The sequence below is a fragment of the Vulpes vulpes genome, chromosome 5, assembly GCF_048418805.1.
Source record: "Vulpes vulpes isolate BD-2025 chromosome 5, VulVul3, whole genome shotgun sequence".
NCBI lineage: Eukaryota > Metazoa > Chordata > Mammalia > Carnivora > Canidae > Vulpes > Vulpes vulpes.
Window position 1 is genome coordinate 73,788,574 of NC_132784.1, and position 20,887 is coordinate 73,809,460.

General features: G+C 36.8%; 1 protein-coding gene across 18 annotated transcripts in view; it reads right to left on the reverse strand.

Moving 5' to 3' along the window:
* CKAP5 (cytoskeleton associated protein 5) overlaps positions 1 to 20,887 on the reverse strand; it is a 107,019-nt gene that overhangs the window by 39,968 nt on the left and 46,164 nt on the right. For all 18 annotated transcript variants that reach the window (XM_026004061.2, XM_026004066.2, XM_026004065.2 and 15 more), the window contains exons 8-18: positions 19,652 to 19,765; positions 12,995 to 13,099; positions 10,464 to 10,553; positions 10,186 to 10,350; positions 9,496 to 9,624; positions 8,769 to 8,951; positions 5,862 to 5,975; positions 5,113 to 5,223; positions 4,092 to 4,184; positions 697 to 882; positions 154 to 248 (exon numbers count right to left, since the gene is read on the reverse strand). In XM_026004061.2, the coding sequence (XP_025859846.1) occupies positions 154 to 248; positions 697 to 882; positions 4,092 to 4,184; positions 5,113 to 5,223; positions 5,862 to 5,975; positions 8,769 to 8,951; positions 9,496 to 9,624; positions 10,186 to 10,350; positions 10,464 to 10,553; positions 12,995 to 13,099; positions 19,652 to 19,765 (1,385 nt within the window). The remainder of the gene's footprint in view (positions 1 to 153; positions 249 to 696; positions 883 to 4,091; positions 4,185 to 5,112; positions 5,224 to 5,861; positions 5,976 to 8,768; positions 8,952 to 9,495; positions 9,625 to 10,185; positions 10,351 to 10,463; positions 10,554 to 12,994; positions 13,100 to 19,651; positions 19,766 to 20,887) is intronic.

Here is a 20,887-nt window from a genome sequence, read left to right on the forward strand (position 1 = left end):
TTTTGAGGAACAAAGGTAGTTATGTTTTATATGTATTAGATGACCCAGCTCTGGCTTCTCATAAATGGCAGAGATAGCTACAGCAAACAGAATAACAAGTCAGAGGTAGGCACAATATTTAATTATTCTGTACCTGATTTCTTTCTGACTTACCCAGAAAAACCAAATTCTTTTATTGCATTTGATAGCCAATTCAGAGTTTCTGATTGATTCTTGGGATTCTTCTGTGAGAAAGCCATTGACATAACCTGAAGCGAAGAAGGAAGAAAACACAAATAACCATGTATTCCCTCATATATATCTCACAGAAATATAGTATGGCATAAAGGTAGAAGTGGTTTTTCTAATGCTGATAGAATTGCAAGAATGCCTTAGGAATGAAATATTTAACTAACACAAGAAAATGAGGTATGTGACAGGAGTATTAAAAGCATTCTGGACTTTACAACTCTTCATTAGTGATCACTCTGAATTATAATGATTAAGAGAAAAATCACTCTCATTTTTTAATAGAATATTCTTGGCCAAGATAAATTCTTATCAGGCAACAGTATAATATTAGAGGTAAAGATAAAAATGCACAATATAAAAATGTTTTGACTTGAGAAGAAAAGAACTACAGTTTAATCAGTAACCTTAAATTAAAATTCGGGAAAAAGCCAGAAAAAGTTGGGGAAAGAAAGCTCTGTCACTAACCTGTTCAGCTGTCCATGGCAACATGCAAGCTTCTGCTATTGCTGTCATAGCTTCTTTTGCATTGTTCCCACATTTCACATCTCCAATCTTGTCCACAAGGCCATCCAAGACAATCTGAGCTGAAGTTTTGGAAAAATTCCCCTTCTGGGCAATCAGAGCAACTATATGAAGCTTCATCTGCATCACCTGAACAAGGATAAGCATCATAAATTTATGAGTAAGCCAAAAACACTGATTTACTTATTTTTATGGCAGCCTAAAGATGTAACACAGGGATACCTGAGAACACGACCAAACTAAAAATGACAAGTTTATTTATTTATTTATTTTTAAAGTAAGCTCTACATTCAACATGGGGTGCAAACTCATGACCCTGAGATCAAGAGCTTCATGCTCTACCGGCTGAGCCAGCCAGATGCCTTTAAAAATGACAATTTCTTTTTTTTTAAGATTTTATTTATTCATGAGAGACAGAGAGAGGGAGAGGCAGAGACACAGACAGAGGGAGAAGCAGGCTCCATGCAGGGAGCCTGACGTGGGACTCAATCCTGGGTCTCTAAGATCACGCCCTGGGCTGAAGGCGACGCTAAACCACTGAGCCACCCGGGCTGCCCAAAAATGACAATTTTGAACAAAGATGCAAAATAATTTTTATCCTTGCTATGAATTAAAATAGCTAATTGACAGCAAGAGAGAAAAAACCAAACTCAATGTTTTAAAATATTAACAAGCAAAATTAGTACATGAAAAGTTTATGAACTGATAAAATTAATTTCTCTATTCTCCTCTTAGGGTTATTTGCATATAGTACTGAATACACATCCTGAAATACATAATAAATGACCAAACTAACCGCATAACTCAGAGTTCCTACTAGTGTTGCTCACAAAAAACTACAATCCTCACGCAGATGTGTGTGCGCGTGTGCGCACGCGCACACGCACACACACATACACAGAACTTGAGAGATTTCAAGAACTTGTAGATTTTTAAGTGGAAGAATGAAGATGTGAAAATAATTTAAATATATATATTTTATATATTTTATTTTTTATTTATGATAGTCGCACAGAGAGAGAGAGAGAGGCAGAGACACAGGCAGAGGGAGAAGCAGGCTTCATGCACCGGGAGCCTGACGTGGGATTCGATCCCGGGTCTCCAGGACCGCGCCCCGGGCCAAAGGCAGGCGCTAAACCGCTGCGCCACCCAGGGATCCCCGATGTGAAAATAATTTAAAGATGTTAATGTGATGATGGCAGATGTATGGCTCTTGGGACCCCTTTGCTCATCAATATTTCCCTCTGTCTTATTTGAATATTTAAATAACAGGAATTTAAAAAACAAATAAGGGGCAGCCCCGGTGGCGCAGCGGTTTAGCTCCGCCTTCAGCCCAGGGCGTGATCCTGGAGACCCTGGGTAGAGTCCCACGTCAGGCTCTCTGCATGGAGCCTGCTTCTCCCTCTGCCTGTGTCTCTGCCTCTCTCCCTCTCTCTCTGTGTCTCTATGAATAAATAAAATAAAAAATATCTTAAAAAAATAATAAATAAATAAATAAATAAATAAGTAAGTAAGTAAATAAATAACAGGAATTGGTGAGGATGTACAGAAATTAGAATTCTCTTGCACCACTGGTGCAAATGTAAAATGGTGAAGCCACAGTGGAAAACAGTTTGGCAGTTCTTCAAAAAGTTAAACACAGTTACCATATGACCCAGTAATTCTAATTCTAGGTATATATCGAAGAGAATTAAAAATGTGCTCATATAGGAGCACCTGGGTGGCTCAGTCAGTGAGGCGTCTAACTCTTGATCTTGACTCAGGTCATAATCTCAGGGTCATGAGATGGAGCCCTGCATTGAGCTCCATACTCAGTGGGGCATCTACTCGGGATTCTCTCTCTCTCTCACCCTCCCCTTCTGCCTCTGCCTCTGCCCCTCCCCCTACTAAAAGATAAATAGATCTTTTGAAAAAACGTGCTCACAAAAAACTTGTACGTGAACGTTCAGAGACAGTCACAAAGTGGAAACGCCACCAATGCCCTTCAACTTATAAATGGGTAAAGAAAATGTTCTACTTCCATATAATGGAATACTATTTAGTGATAAAAAAGAATGTAGAGTTATAAGTGCTACTATCTGGGTGAACCCTGAAAATATTATGCTAAGTAAAAGACATTTCATTATACGAATTATCCAGGAGAAATAATCCATAGAGACAGAAAGTAGAGTTCATAGTTGCCAGGGATGGGGGGAATCTGGGGAGGAAGAGTGACTGCTAATGGGTATGGGGTTTCTTTCTGGAGTGATGAAAATATTCTAAAATTATAGAGTGGTAGGAGTTGCAGAACTCTGTGAATATACTAAGAACTGCTGCATTGTACACTTCAAAATGGTGAGTTTTACACTCTCAATAAAGTTGTTATAAAGAAAAATACACATATAAAATTATCCTCTGTTATGGATCTAACACATAGGAGGGTATTAGCTCAAATCAGGTATGCTTTTTCACTTAAGAAGCTGCATAAAGAGGGGTTTTAAAAGTGGTGTGTAGGGGAGGAGGGCAGCACGAAATCCTCTTGGCAGAGGAAGACTTTCTGGAGCTGGATGGTATGGCTGAAGTGCTGGAACAGTGCTAAGGGAACACAGTGTGCAAGGAAGCCAATGATCCTAAAGAGAGAACAAGAAGTGGCAGAAGAGAAGCAAAAAAGGGACTAGCAGGATGCCCAAAATAAACCTGATATATTTCAAACTTTTGTTTCCCACAAGGTCTATGAATATCTAGAGAAGGAAACTTTTCTTTCCTGTATCACTTTTTTAAAATAAATATTTTATTTATTTATTCATGAGAGAGACAGAGAGAGAGGGAGGGACATAGGCAGAGGGAGAAGCAGGCTCCCCGTGGGGGAGCCCACTGCATCACTTTCTTATACCTCCCTTTATACCTACTTTTTAGGCTAAATAATGGCACTGTTAAATTTTATCTCTATTATCAGTTAATACATTAAACTATGTGGTAATTTTTCACTGGCAATCTAAAGACCTTTTATCTTTTAACCAAACAAGTAAGAAACTTGTCTCCCTGTCCATCCCTCTCTTGACATGTGAAGATTAAGGGGCTTCTAGCCCTAACTAATGAGAAGAAAAATGCATATACATAAATTACACAATATATAGATATATACTTCCATATAAACTATCAATTACACAAAGGTATGGTTATGTGTTGAATCAAAATGTACACACTCCATTGTTTACATTTAAAGTTAGATGACACATTGGTTGAGTGATTTTTTTAAAAGGGCTAAAAATCATTAGCAAACTACATCTTTCTCAATTTATAGAGTATGATGGAAATTACTTTAACGAAAGATATTAAAATCTCCAATTAAAAATTACCTGAAAATTGGTTTCTTTCCACCCAGGTTTCTTGGCCAGCATCCTCACTAATGCCTGGCATGGCATTTCAGTTCGATCCATTAGTTCAACAGCCTTGAAGTAAAACAACAGAATGATATTTAAGGGGTTAACGGTTACCTAGGGAAAGGGTAGATACCAAAGTCAAGTAGGTGACTTGAAAGAGGAAGGTTATAGAGGGAGCTCAAATAGATTTGTTTCTTGATTTGGATATTTGATGTACAGTTATATTAATACCATTGAAATTCCGCCCCCCCAACCCCATTTCAGGATTTAACGAAGAATTTGGTCCAAGGAATATAACAGTAAAAGTTTTCCTTTGCCTAATGTATGGCAGAAACTGCTTATACATATTTTGACTTATCTGATTTTCCTAAAAACACATCACAAAGTAGGATAGGTTAGAAGTGGTTAAGTACTAAACTTCAAAGATGCACAACTCAGGTCTAAACCCGATGCATGGCACAGGCAGGACTGAAAGCCAGGTCTTCTGCCTCAAGTCCCAGTGCCCTTGTGGTTTCTACCTTCCTCATGAGAATCAGAGTAAATGTCAAAAAGGAACTTTCATGCTCCTTTTCAACAAGGATTTCTGAAAGGTGCTTCTCATACCAAGTAACAATGTCTGTTCTCCTTCTCATCATGACAACAAAGAGAGAAACAGAAATGGATGAGGGGTGGTTTAACTGGAGTGATCTGTTTGCCCATGAAAAGTTTAATGAACAAATACTGTGATATTAAAATTCATCTAAATCTTATAATTAAAAATAAACCTACTTTTGTTGAATATTAAGTTATGAGCTTACACAAGCCATAGATAGAAAGCAGATATTGAAAGATTAACACTACAGAGCTAAAACCGCACCCCACCCCTCATCTTTAGTTAACAACCTAAAACATGTTCACTGGATACAAAACACAGCAAGTAGGGCAAGCACTTTGTCAATTTCATCACTTCTATATAATGCAATGTTCTTTTGCATTCAACTCATCTATGTGCACCTACCTTTTGGAACTCTTCCATACAGGCCAGCCTTTCCTTCCAGTTACTGCTGTCTAGAAGTTGTATACAGGTAGCAGGAAGGACAGCTGAAGCTTTTTCTTCACATACTTCTATCTGTAAAATACAAAAACATTAAAATTAAGAATTGCTTGTGGGGGGGAATGCCTGGGTGGTACAGTTAGTTGAAGTGTCCAACTCTCAGTTTTGGCTCAGGTTGTGATCTCAGGGTCATGAAATTGAGCCTTATGTCTGGCTCGCACTCAGTGCAGAGTCTGCTTAAGATTCTCTCTGGGACACCTGGGTGGCTCAGCGGTTGAGCGTCATGCTCAGGGTGTGATCTCGGGTCTGGGGATTGAGTCCCACTTCAGGTTCCTGCAGGGAGCCTGCTTCTCCCTCTGCCTATGTCTCTGCCTCTCTCTCTCTCTGTCTCTCATGAATAAATCAAATCTTAAAAAAAAATATTTCTCTCTCTCTGCCCCTACCCCGGCCCGCTGCGCATGCTCTCTCTCAAATAAATATATGCATCTTAAAAAAAATAAAGAATTGCTTTAGGAAACAGATGACGAGGATGTAAAAATACTGCAGGCCAAACTACATGGACACTCCACGTGTATGCTGTGGCACCATTTCAATAAGCTAAAAAATATCAATCAACTATATATGTTGTACAGCTCAGGAAACAACTCAAATATTCTCATAGGAACCGATTTTCCATGCTTTTCTGAGTTTGAGGCACCTCGTATGAAACTGACCGAGAGCTCGGGCTCCACTATCTCTTTGGTCTCTGGTCCTTTCTTGTTCTTGGTTCCGGCGCTCCCTGTGCCGCCTGGTGCAGCTGGCTTCCCCTTCTTAGGTGGACCTCCAGCCTAAAAGCAATTACAAAATAAACAAATAAACAAATAAATAAACAAATAAATAAATAAATAAAATAAAATAAACCACATAGGACTCAGAACAGTGGTTTTTCAACTTTTTTTTGGCCAGCGACTCCCTGAAAATTTGATTAAAAATGAGGGACCGTTCAACCAACCAAATACAAGGTATTTTTGGTGCCCATAGAACTTAGCACTTTCAAGGACAGACAGACCTCCTGAAGACCATTTGTGGGGAAATCTACAGACCCCATTATTAAAGAACCTCTAAATCAGAATGAGCTAAAGAGATAAATGAAATGAAAATGAACTGAAATTATACTACATTTACAGATTAAGAATTAACATTTGATGCCTTAAATGCCTCTAAATCTTTCCTACATTAGTAAAGGGCAGTTTCTAACTGCCAGCAGCTACCCAATACTTCATCACAAGATACCCCAATAACAGGAAAATATCTTACTAACTCATTGTAGAGCTACCCAATTTTGAATAGAGTGGTTGCTATGACAATGCCAGTGAATGGTCTAATTATGTTGAAGAAGGCCACAGAACTCAATCTTTTTATTGCTGTAATAGTTCTTCAACTGGTCTACTTGTATTTTCCAAGTATATGACCGACCAAATAATCTACAAAAGTGATGACTCTGCCTTTTCCTTCCTCATATCAACACAGGTTTTACTTTATTCTTTTATCTAATTGTAGATTATTATTAAATAACAACAGTACCAGCAGGCATTTTTTGTTTTACTCCTCACTTTAATAGGAGTGCTCCTAGTATTTCATCACTATGAAGCATGATGCTGACCTGTAGTTTATAAGATCTACTGCTGTCTAAAGATCTATCTCTATATATTTAGTCATGTCAAAGTATTCATCCATTTCTATGTGTTTAAGAATTCTCATCAGGAAGACATGCTGAAATCTATTACATTCCTTTTCAGTCTGAAATTAGATTTCTTTGCATCTCTACATTTAGTAAGTTTTCGAATATTACTATTGAATTGTCTGTGTGATCCTGGAATAAACTTCAGTTGGTCATACTTTTTATTATACTCACTGGCTTTTATCTGCTAAGACTTTATTTAAGTAGCTTGATTTAAATGTACTTCACTTCAGTTTTGAAAGGTCGTAAGAAAATCACAGTTTATCACAAAGCAAACAGCCAATAGCAGTAAAGTTAATATGGTAACATGCATCACTATTCACATCATTCCACCCATTTTGGATATTTGTTAAACTATGCCCCAAACCTGAAAAAGAAAAGATAAAATGACAGAGGGCCCAATTAGTCTTCAACATTCAGACCTCCTCTGAAACCAATGTTATCTTGAACATAATGTGAGCTTTTAAAAAGGTATAGTTAGTAAAACTAAAATGCTCTTTTTCATCAAAGAAAAACCTCCAATACTTGCCAGTTCATATCAGCAGTATGATTTTGCTGGTTCGTAACAATGACCCTATAGAGATTTCATTGTTTTCTGACCCTAAAAATAGAAAATTCTATACTCTTTGACTAACCAGAACACCTCTTCTAGATCCTTTTCTATAGTAAATAGCACTTTCTGTATAGAGAGGGACTTCAATTAACAAATCTCCTACTTATCTTTTTTTGTTTGTTTACAGCTATATATGTTTATTAGCTTAGCAGGTATATTGATAAAGTCTTTTCAAAAGAAGAATGAAGTAGATTGTTCCCCCCTGCCCTTTTTAAAAGGATTCTTTGTAAGAGAAAGTTGGCCAGCATGGTAGGGTTCAGCAAGATAAGAAAAGGCCTTAAGGTACTGTTCCCAGGTCATTGTCCAGAGAGGCAACACCTGGTGACAGAAGAGAATGGCTGCCAACCTCCCATTAGAATGCTGAAGAACACTGCATAATACAAGCGAAAGTACACATACTGTAGTAGTTAGAAATGTCTGGGTCCAAATCCCAGCTCGGCAACTCTAGCCATTCACCAAATGTGTCCCCGCTTCCTTCTGTCTGCCAGAAGCTCATCTATGCATGGAGAATTGAGCAGTAATAAGATCTTTATCCCTTAAAGTTTATAATATGGTGTGGTGGTGAGTAGTAAACGAACAAGCAGACAATAAAAATACCATAGTGAGCTGCAACAGCAGAATACTTAACCTTGCTGAGCCTCACTTTCCCTTTCTGGAAAAATGGGAATCACAAAACACTTATTTTAAGGGTTGTTTGATGATTAAATGATATTATTAGGTAAAATATTTCCCAAAGTGATGCTTTATTAAATACCAGTTCTCTCCCCTAATTCATGGTGGGGTTCAGGGTGGAGAAAGGAATAAACTTTCTATATCTACAGTAGATAATTTCATGCTTCACAGAGTCCACGGGACAAGTGTTCTCTAAAAGAATGCCATATTCACCTTTAGGCATTTTCCTCTTTTCCACTTATACAAAGATACAAGACCTTAATTGGTATGTAGACTTGGTGACATGATTTAACAGCATTATTAGCAAAATGACCAAGGTGATATTATTGTTAAGGGCTTTGCCACATTTTCTTTACTTAATGATTACTTTACGATCCCTCAAAATGCACTCCTGTATCTTGATTACCATTTTTAGCTCTATTAAAGTTTACTTAGCCAAATATATTGTTGGAATACTCTGTCTTTGTTGATGGATGTTCTGCTCTATTTTCAATGTGGTAACGAATTCATTTCTCAAATGAAATCATACTGGAAGGACAACCAGGAACCTGAGAATCAGATCCCGCCTTACCAAATTCTAACTTTTAAACCGTATTTCCCAAGTCATCTATTAACCTTAGTAGTAGGTGCCTTTTTTAAGGGTCCTGGTTTGGGTGCTGAAATGTCTTTTGTGTCCTTATCTCCTGCAGCCCCTGAAGTGGCAGTCCTTCCAGGAACAGGCTTGGATTCCTTCTTGTCAGCTGCTAGTCCAGCTTTCTTGCCATGTACCAGCTCTACTTTTTCTGAACATTCTTTGATCTAGAGAATGAAATTGAGATGAACATCATTAAGCCCAACTCTGAAATTTAATCACTGTTAGTACTTAACAAGTCATCTAAATCCAACTATATGAGAAATCAGAAAGCTTCCTTTTCAGCAAAAATAAATTATCTACTTTCTTACATTTTATTTCTACACAAATTAAAATTATAATAAACATACATTTTTAATCAAAATTCATATTTAGAAGGGTAATTTTCCAGACAGTCGAAATAAATTTATCTTAGAACATTCTTTTCACCTCCTCTAGGGACTGATCAATCAGCTTTATTTTTTTGTTTCTTTTTTTTACAATTTGGAAGTTATTTCTACTCGTATCACCACTATAGCTTCAGAGGAAATTTAAATTGTCAAAAGCTGTTTTCACAGTCCAGGCTTAAACTACCAGTGGCAAATGAAATAACCTTCACAAACTGATCAGCATTTTTGTCTTCATGAAACAGAATAGACCAAATCAAAACAAAATCTAATACACGGAGATAGAATTGTTGTCCAATTTCATTATAATCTATCACTAACCTACCTTATCAAGCTTGAGTTTATCCACATCAGCTAAGAATGGATTTACTGCTTTCTCACCCACCACTTTCAAAGCAGTACCCAATGCTTCAAATGCAGCATCTCTGACTTCAGGAGCAGAATCATTGATGTGCTATGGTCCGGAAGAAGCAAAATGATCTTAATACAAGATACTTTGGGTATTACTGATTTTAATTCAGACTAGTCATTATTGGATAAAGAATTTGCTTTTTACAGTTTACTGAAGCTAATTAAGTGTAGCTTTCCTTTTGCTAACTGTTATTCTTTTACATATTCTTTTTTGGATAAGGAAACCTCTGGTAATCCATTCAGCAAATAAGTGCTTCCTTTTCCTTCTACTCTCTATTTAAAATGCCTCATATGCAAAGGATCTTCAAAGACTCCAAATTGTATGCCTGTGCTTGGCCAGATCCAGCTGAATACCATTATATGGGCCAAATAAGAAACAAAATGTTTAACAGTGGAATCATAAAGCTAACTTGTGCTTTCCTTTGGGAATAGGAACACAGGGTACAAGAATTTGGATTCAGTTTCCAGAGCCCTCAGAGGTCTGCTCCTCCAAAGACCATAATCTATAGTCTAAAAGTCAAGTAGTCATGGTTCATAATTAATATGGAAAAAAATCTCCCCTAGGTATAAAAAAATTCCCCCAATTCCAAAGAGAAGTCTATACCTTAAGTAGAGCAGCACAAAAGGGCTTTAGCAAGCTTTTTGGCAGGGTAGAAGCAGTACAGTGGCGGAAGCTTCTTGCAATAAAAAGAGATGTCTGCTGCTTGATGGTTGGATTTTTATTATCCATTACTGCTAAAACATCCTCACTGATGTTCTGTAGTGTGGTCTTTAGAAAAGAAAACATGGTCAGTGAGATTTTCTCAACTGTAAGCATAATCAAAATATTACACTGACAAAATTTATTTTAAACAGAAGTGCAAATTCATGTTGTCAACTTACAGTAAGGAAGATTGCATCGATTGCCTCCTGCAGGGCTTGTACCACTTGAGGTTTCTTTTCTTTGAATTTTTCCAAAATGGTTGGCACAACCTATAAAAGCAAACCACTGGAATATTAATTTGCTGGCAACAAAAATGCATGAGGTACTGACATGCCACATGAATGAACCTTGAAAATATATGCTAAATCAAAGAAGCCAGTCATAAAGGACCACATATGTATGATCCATTTAAATAATTCCATAAAATATCAATTCTACACAGACAGAAGTAGATTAGTGGCTGCCAGTAGGCAGTGATTGCTAATGAGCATAGGAGTTTTTGGGGGGTAATGAAAATGTTCTGGATTTAGATGGTCATGACAGTTATACAATCTTGTGAATATATTAAAACCACTTACTTATAAACTTTAAGAAGGTGAATTTTACAGTATGCAAGTTATATATCTTGTAACAAGCTGTTATTAAATAATTTTGGTGCCACCAAAACAAAATGAACACCTAAGTTGGATAAAAAGTAATTTCCTTCTTGAAGGGCACAAAGATCTTACGCCAGAACAATTAAGGGTTCCCATTCTGCAGTGCTTCTCAATCCTTTTTCTGCATCTCCACCTTAATGCAACCATATAACCATTCCTATCAGTAACATCTTTCATTAGACAAAAAGATTCCCAACTAGATGGATTTAGGATAGGGGAACAGGTACAGTATGTAATTTTTCTTCCTCACCTAAGATTCTGATATACTTCACTAAACTGAAATGTCTCCCACTCCTTTACTATACTAAGAAAAAGAAATAGTACTAATAATAACAGCAATTTTGATCAGAAGGATATCCTCTTACTCATGTACTAAGTTTAGATCAATAAAGTTGGAATTTTTATAATTTTTATCTTATAAACTATCACTAATTCATTAAATATTTGTTGAATACCTATTACATCTATTGAGTGCCCGGTACTGTGCTAGCAGGCAAATTAAAGTTTATCTTTTAAGGTCCCAAAGATATAGCAAAGGTCAAAGGCATCCAAAAAAATATTTAAGATTTCACCACATAAGTGATAGAGACCAGAAGAAATATAGTTTCTGTAGAGAAATATAAAAGACTTTTCAATACTAGGAGTTAGTTATAAACTTAAAAATCAAGATGTTTTAATGGTTATAAAGCTAAAGTTCGCCTTTATTTGTATTTTATGAAAAAGATAGCTTATAAATAGCTAAAGAAAATAAACCTGAACCATTAATATGCTTGACCTCAAATATTGTATATGACAGTTTTAAGGGGGTGGGGGGTGATATACCAAACTATAAGCTTTATAACTTTAAGCTGTATAATAAAATGTCACAAAGCCAGAACCAGAACTAAAACTGGGCCAGGTAATCATCCAACTAGGATTTAGCAAATTAAAATGTAACTTAAAAATTGTTTTTCTAGATTAAAAGTTACTAAGACAAAAATACATTCTTTTAAAAAAATGCTAATAAGTAACACAAAACTTACCAAAAGCTGATTAACATACTGATTACATGCATACACATAAGTACTGTATAATAATTACTGCTATAAAATATGGTTTATAATTTTATTTCAATTCATAATTTACATGTCTAAGGGTTTTATGGACTCATTTTTATTTCCCTGGTAACCAGTTAGTCATGATTTATTTTTATTTGGTAGTGTCTTTTTTTTTCAGTTGTCTCAAATTATTTTTAATGCTATGAGTAAGCAAGCTCCAAATACCATAACTGAGCTTACACATTAACTTCACAACATAAAACTGACACATGACTATAAACTATGAGGAGCCTCTAAAGTCAATCTAGGTAATCAAATGATCAAGTAGCAAGTTCAACCCTATAGTTTAGTATGGTCAATTTTCAGGATGCTATACCTTCTAAGTAGTTCAGACCAGATTTAGAGGCCAATTATAAATGCCACAATTAAAACATCCCAATTTATTAAAACTGTTACCAAATTTGAGTACTTCGAAATTTATACAGAAAAGAGGGTATAGTCAACAAATGTCTCCAATTGCATTGCTTAGAACAAATCAAACTGATATACTACCAAGAGTGTAATCTATACAAAATGTCTCAAGTTTATAAGTATATTATTTTTTGAATAGGAAAACACTATAAAATACATTTTATATATTCATCTCACTTCTGGTTTTATACTGCCTTTCCTACTTCCATTTTACTTTGCCCTGGTGGTTATCATAAGTTTCATTTCATCCTGTTATACCGCATATCTTATAAGAACAAAGCAAAATATTAATAAGTAAGCAAATCAATTCAACGAAGTATTTAGGCGATGTACCCAATTTTCTATGTAAAGCTAATAAATTTAGCTACAACACCATCTTTACTAAAATGTTGTGAGGGATTAGGCTCAATATTACTAAAATTTAGTGAAAAATTCACTTTGTCCAATCAATGTATAAAGATTTATTCCAAAGAGCTGCTTTAATCATAAAGCTAGCCTGGCAATCTTGGTAACGTTGATTTGTATCTAAAAAGGAGTGTTACTCACGTGTCCTGCATATTGTCCAAATTTCTTCCTCAGTCCAACAGCCAGGCCAGTAAGACATTTTGCTGCCAAAGCCACCAACATGACATTGGTGTCCTTTCCAACAACCTACAAAGAGGAGGAGGAAGAAAGGAAAACAAAACAGTCAGAATCCTGTAGAAGGGAACTGAAAATGTTTTTTTTTTTAAAGATTTTATTTATTTAAGATGGAGAGAAAGAGAGTATACACAAGCAGGGGGAGGGGCAGAGGGGGAAGCAGGCAACTAGTTGAGCAGGCAGCAAGATACAGGGCCCCCCTGGGATCATGACCTGAGCCAAAGGCAGACACTTAACTGACTGAGCCACCCAGGAGTCCCTAAAAATGTATTCTTAAAAGAACTCTGCAAGCTGTAATGCTAAAGGATAGCCCATTTGTTTCCTATAAAAGAGGAAAAATTCTTCCCTGACAGTACCAAATTTGAGGGCTTCCCTTTATTCTGTTTAGTCTCCTATATTAAAGTTCAACCAATAACATATACATAAAACCACAACTTTAAATAGCTAACTCTCCATTAAAAGTAGTCTGGGCTGTCCGAGTGGAACAACTGTGCAGGGGGGACTCTGACAATGGCAGACAAGCTACAGGCCTGTTGATTTTGCTCTGGAGCAGGAAAAGCCAAAAAACAGCGTACGTCAGAGGAAAGACACCTAAGGGCAACAGCTCCAATGTTTATACTCAAGGAGCACCAGTAGAAACTGGTATAGGTACTGTCAAGAAGTCCATGGGGACTTTCATAGGGGAAGAGAGGAAAAAATAAAACAAGATGAAATCAGAGAAGGAGGCAAACCCTAAGAGACTCTAAATCATAGAAAACAAACAGGCTTGCTGGAGGGGATGGCGACTGGGGGAAATGGGGGGGAGGGGGATGAGGTAACCCAGTGATAAGACATTAAGGAGGGCACGTGATGGGGACGCCTGGGTGGCTCAGTGGTTTAGCACCTGCCTTCGGCCCAGGGCATGATCCTGTCCTGGGATCGAGTCCCACATCGGGCTCCCTACACGGAGCCACCTTCTCCCTCTGCCTGTGTCTCTGCCTTTCTTTCTCTCTGTGTCTCTCATGAATAAATAAATAAAAATCTTTTTTTTTTTTAAAAGGAGGGTACGTGATGTAATGAGCACTGGGTGTTATATAAGATTGATGAATCACCGGCCTCTACCTCTGCAACTAATAATACATCATAGGTTAATTAATTGAATTAAAAAAAAGAAGTCCATGGAGACTCTAAATTACAAATGCCATTACACAACCATTCTTCTGAGGGAGCTTCTGGCCTTTCAGCTGCCATTTTAGATACCTAATGATCATTAAGTGTGTATTTAGAGTATCTTAGTGTCTAGCATTTTTTTTAATCTTTTATTTTTATTTTTTTATTTATGATAGTCAGAGAGAGAGAGAGAGAGAGAGGCAGAGACACAGGCAGAGGGAGAAGCAGGCTCCATGCACTGGGAGCCCGACGTGGGATTCGATCCTGGGTCTCCAGGATCGCGCCCTGGGCCAAAGGCAAGCGCTAAACCGCTGTGCCACCCAGGGACCCCTAGCATTATTTATATCATCATCTTTCTCTTTACTATATTTCTAGGTAGAAGTAATTCTTCCATTCCACCTCAGACTTAATTAGCCCCTATGATCTGGTATTCCATAAGTAGAATCCTTCCTTCCAGATTCCCTGAATTAAACAACCCCTAATGCATAGCATGCAAGGAAGTTCTAGATGGCACTTACATGCACTCCCTAAGTGCTAAGGAGTAATGATTAAGAGGCAAGATTAACATTTTTTTTTAAAGATTTTATTTATTCAGGAGACAGAGACAGAGAGAGAATGAGAGAGAGGCAAAGGGAAAAGCAGGCTCCATGCAGGGAGCCCCACAGGGGACCTGATCCCCGGTCTCCAGGATCAGACCCCGGGCTGAAGGTGGCGCTAAACCGCTGAGCCACCTGGGCTGCCCCGCAAGATTAACATTTATTAAAAACAAATTAGATGCTATAATTTCATAGGTGCTTTATAGTTCTTATTTTTCAACCAAAATCCTATAAAGTAGAAAACATTATTATCAAATTTTACAGATTTCAAAAATTAGGTACAGATTAACTTGCTCAAGGTCAGAGCTAGCCAATGTGATGTGATGTGATTTTTTTTTTTTTTAAGGGAGGTATTTTTTTTTTATTTTTTTTATTATTATTTTTTAATATTTTTATTTTATTTTTTATTTATTTATGATAGTCATACAGAGAGAAAGAGAGAGAGGCAGAGACACAGGCAGAGGGAGAAGTAGGCTCCATGTGCCGGGAGCCCGACGTGGGATTCGATCCCGGGTCTCCAGGATCGCGCCCTGGGCCAAAGGCAGGCGCCAAACCGCTGCGCCACCCAGGGATCCCTGTGATGTGATTTAAACCCAGTTCTGTTTTGACTCCAAAGCTTTTGCTTTCTTTACTAAAGCATATTCACACTGTAAACTCATGTTATGATAAATTCATTTTTCTTATGAGAAGATGAAATCAGGTCCTAATAAACATTTTGTTAAGTCCCTAACTACTATATATCCATAAAGAAAAAACTTCCATTCATTTCTGTATTAAACTCACTATCAGGGGATGCCTGGGTGGCTCAGTGGTTAAGCGTCTGCCTTTGGCTCAGGTCATGATCCTGGGGTCCTGAGTAGAGTCCCACATCAGGCTCCCCACTCAGCAGGGAGCCTGCTTCTCCCTCTGCCTGTGTCTCTGCCTCTCTTTCTCTCTCTCTCTCTCTGTCCCCCATTAATAATAAATAAAATCTTAAAAAAAATAAAAATAAAATAAATTTAAAAAATCAACTATCAGCATTTATTACATATTTAGTATTAGATGCTAGACTTCATATTTAGATATAAATGTATATTGTAGGGATAGTCATCAAAAACATGCCAGGTATCCCTGGGTGGCTCACTGGTTTAGCACCTGCCTTCGGCCCAGGGCGTGATCCTAGAGTCCCGGAATCGAGTCCCGCATCAGGCTCCCTGCATGGAGCCTGCTCTCTCTCTGCCTCTCTCTCTCTGTCTCTCTGTGTCTCATTAATAAATAAATAAAATCTTAAAAAAAAAAAAATGCCAGACTCCATTCCAAGAAATCTTAGTTCAATGAATCTGAGATGAGATTTGGAAACAGTATTTTAATATAGCTCAAAAGAAAAAGGCCATCAATCAATCCCATTCTCGGGAGAATAGCTCTCCCTATCCACCATTAGAGCAATAACCAGTGGGAGCTGAACCCTAGACACTGATGGTCCTGATGGAAAGTTGTGAAGAGGATCTTGTGAACCTATTAGAGTTCAAGATGGTAAAGGACTGAATGAACTTCTAGGTGAGAGATGGACCAGGCCTATCTGACTTCAACACTCTTTGTCAAACATTGTGGTTTGATTAAACAAGTGTTCTAAATTGGGTAATGGGAGTGAGGAAGGTGAAGAAATGTTTATGCTTAAGAAAAATAGCATACGTATCCAGGAGGACTGCATTCCAGATTTGAAAATCTCCATGACTCTGTTCTAGACTAGGGAAAGGAAGCTTTAGCTCACAATGTTAATTTAACCTAAATAATTGGAAATATTCTATCACTAAAAGTGCTGTCACTCCTCCCATAAATCTAGGCTTACAATATGATTATTAGTTGATCCTTGAACAATGAGGGTTAGGGGCACTATCCCCCCATGCAGTCAAAAATCCACATATGACTTCTGACCCCTCCCAAACTTAAGTACTACTACAGAAGCTTTTCTGAGTTACAGTTGATTAACACATATTTTATATGTTATATGTATTATATTCTCTATTCTTATGATAAAGTAAGCTGGAGAAAAAATGTTATTAAAAAATCACAACGAAAATACATTTAGAGTACTGTTCTGTATTTACTGAAAAACATTTATGTGTAAGTTGATCCTTGCAGTTCAAACTTATGGTGTTCAAGGGTCAGCTGTAATTACCAATTAGTATTTATTTTTAACTACTAATGTAAGCCACTAGTTAATAGTAAGCAAAACAAAAACACTGTCAACAAAGTCAAAAGTCAATGAAATCCACGATGATTATTGTGCTTAAAAAACTATGATGAATATAAACAGAAAGGGGTGAAATATAGAAAGACCAAGGGGAAAAAGAAAACAGTTAATAACACATAAAAAGCTAATACCCTGAAGACCCAAATCTTAATCTAAAGATTAAAAAAAATCATATCTATATAACTATCTATCATCTCAGCATCCATAGGTAATTAGCCAAGTCAAAGAAGCTATTGAAGGGAGGTGGAGTAAGGGGTGGGGAGAAATGGAAGAACTATAACCTATGAAAATAGGAAAGCCCATAAAATATGCTAAGTTACGTAACAACCTAAAAGAAATTTCAGTTTAAGAAATAATTTCAGAAATACCAAAAGGAATTTCAAAATGAATAGTTCTGCATTACTTGTATTAAAGGCGAAAAAAAAAAATATTGGGAGATTAGTGGGATTACTTGATATAGACAACAAACATAAGAGACCATTTATATAGGGATGAGGGATCGATCTGTAGCCTATTCAGTCTCATTCTCTTCCACTTTTCCCCATTTCTGGTGTATGTCTCTGTCAAGTCATCACAATAGGGAGATGAAGTCTGTGTTTACATGCAAGTAAAATCACATAAAAGTTTTTAAAATGCCTTGTTCCTGGTTAGTTTATACAACTAAATTAACTTTTCATTGTTTTAAATATATTAGCCACAAAATTAAATTTCCTTCTACTCATGTGTAGTCTTTAATGGGCCCCACTCCATCATGTGAAGAGGGAGAAGTTTCTCACAGAAATCTACTGTCTCTGTCTACCCAATTACAAAATCCATGATCCTCTCTGTGAAGAATACAGTGAGAGATTATTCATAATGCCACTGGAAATCACAGAACAGTATTTATTTGAACATCTAATATCCTAAGAAATTGTATGTGGAGAACATCAATTAATATTTCTATCATTAGATTAAAAAAATAAAAGCTTTTATCTGAGGCACTGAGAATTCTGGGACAAGTAATAAGATTACAGATAAAAATTACATGCTGGAATTTAGAGAGACTCTGAAGTTCTCAATGCCACTAGAATCTCATTTCCCTCTCTTAGTGCTTTTTCTACCTGTTCTCTTCCCGCCCATGCTCCAGGTTGGTGAAATCTTTTCCCTGTGGGCAATTCCCATCTAATTAATCTTGCCTGGGTCTGGGGCTCTTCAAGATTGGAAGACTAAGAACTAAATAAGATTGGGACAAATCATATCTCTGCCTCCAAATCTCACTTGGAGGAAAACATTGTCCATTTTCATTACTCACAGATTTCATATTTGTGAATTCACCTACTTGTTAATATTTATCAATCCTCATAGCAGTCTCCCAGTCATTCATAGACAAGCACAGAGCTGTGAAAAATCTGAGTTGCCTGGTGTGCACATTCCCAGCTAAGAATGAACAAAGCAACACTCTGCCTTCTTCTTTCAGCTCTTATACTGTAAACAAGTATCTTTTTCATGGTCTGTTTAGTGCCGCATTTCTATTTCTTTTCTTTCATTTTTGTGATTTTTGTTGGTGCTTTCACTGTTTAAAATGGCCCCCAAGTGTAGTGCTGAAGCGCTATTGTTCCTAAGGGTAAAAAGGCCTTAACATAGAAATTCTGTGTGTTAGATGAGCTTTATTCAGGCATGAGTTATAGTGCTGTTGGCCATGGGTTCAATGTTAATGCATCAATAATATATATTAAATGAGACCTCTTCAAATGATAAAACAAGCTATATATATATTGACTGGTTGATGAAAATGTTGAGACCAAAGAGTTGCGAATCCTAGCCCTGTGTTTCCTTAGGAGCAATGGTTCATATTTTCTAATCCAGTGCTGTGATGACTTTCTAGAACATAACTACCATGAATAATGAGAATTACATGTGTATATAATTAAAGATTAACTGCCCCCCACAGCCACCATTCTAATCCTCTGTAATTTCAGGCTGAAGAAGCAAATGAAACAAAGTTTTCTATATTCAAGAACATGTCTTTAGAATTTGTTCTTAAACTCTGTAATTATATCCACAGTATTTGATCTATACTCTCAGATTTTATGAAAAGCCATTACATATAAATTTATCAACCAGCAGCAAGACCAAAGGAGTGTTTTCTAAAAACATTTCTTTCTTATTTAGCACTTGCCTGCTTTATAATGACCACATATTCCCCACATCTTTCACTTTACATGCAGATATACAAACAGAAAAATATTCTTCATATTTAACATTTGTCCCATTAAATAGAGCCAATTTAAACAGTTCATCCTATAAAACTATATAAAGCCAGTAATATTTGGTTCTACATCAGCAAGATCCTCTTTTTCTTGAGGTTTGTAGATGCTATCAGAAAGCATAAAAGCAAAATGATAAAGGTTGAAAACCAATCCCTCCAAACTAACCTACGACAATTGTTTTAAACAACCCTTTAAAAGGGTATGCCTATAATTAGAAAATCACCAATAGTGTTCCTTAAATGGCAATGTGGTTGTGATAAAAAAGATGACTGATGGCGAGAAATTCAAAGGCCTGGTCTGTTGTTAGGTTACCAGTGTTGACGCACTGCCCATTTACCTTCTTTAATGCTTTTACTAAATCTGCATAATCGCCTGCTTCCAGTTTGGGGTTTTTCACTAGTACTTCTACAGCCTCCAGAGCTTCTTTCCTCTCTTGCCATTTTTTTGCCTCCTGCAAGACATGGTATGAGTCACTTGTAGAACAGAAAATAAGAAGTCAAAATAAACAAATAAAAGTCTATTTCTCACATGTTCCTAATTCAAAGATACATAATTATTTTTTGTTTTCAGAAACTTTTTTTCTAAAGCCGGTCAAAAAACAAAACTGCAAAACTATGCAGCCAATCAGAATGTTTTGTTCATATATATAAAATTTTGTTCATACATAATAAATATTTTCAGAACATTTCACAACCCTAAAGTTCTATAAGTAAAAGAATGGGATGCCAGAGACTTCTTTCTCACTTTCCAGGCAAATGTTAGTAAGCAAGTTATTAAACAGGAAATCTGCTATAAAGTGTTTCTAGCATATCTTATAGTGGGACAACTACAAGAGAAAAGAATTTACATATTGGCAACATTAAAAAGATCAGAAAAAGACTGGGATGCCTGGTGGCTCAGCGGTTGAGCATCTGCCTTTGGCTCAGGGCGTGGTCCCAGGGTCCTGGGATCAAGTCCCACATTGGGCTTCCTGCATGGAGCCTGCTTCTCCCTTGGCCTATATCTCTGCCTCTCTCTCTGTCTCTCATGAATAAATAAATAAAATCTTAAAAAAAAAAAAAAAAAAGATCAGAAAAAGACAATCACTTAACCGACAACCAAAGTTGCTTTAATCTTGGAGATCAGTTTTATACACTGGTGGTACAATGCTACTTGTTTTGTTCTATGGCCATAAAGTAGAAAATACCTCACCAGAGATCAAGGAATCATTCAATAATTTTGCATACCCACTATCTGAAAGAATTGGGGATTCAACGAAGATGACAAACTTGCCACCCTGGAGAAGATTACAATGCAATTTAATTTATCAAGTATCTATTAATCAGAAGTTAATGAGGGACTGAAGGAGGTGACAGCAGAGCTAGAAAGATCTGCAATAAATAACTACTAGGTCATGACCACTATGAAAAGAGAAGTACAAGTTGCTCTGGTATTACAGCAAGAGGATTTAACCTACTTTAGGCTGACAGGTAGGATCTCCCCTAAAAAGTGACCCTTAAGGTAAGATCTAGAGGATGAAGAAGTATTATGTGGTGAATGGGGGAGAATGATATAGGCAGAAAGAACAGCATAT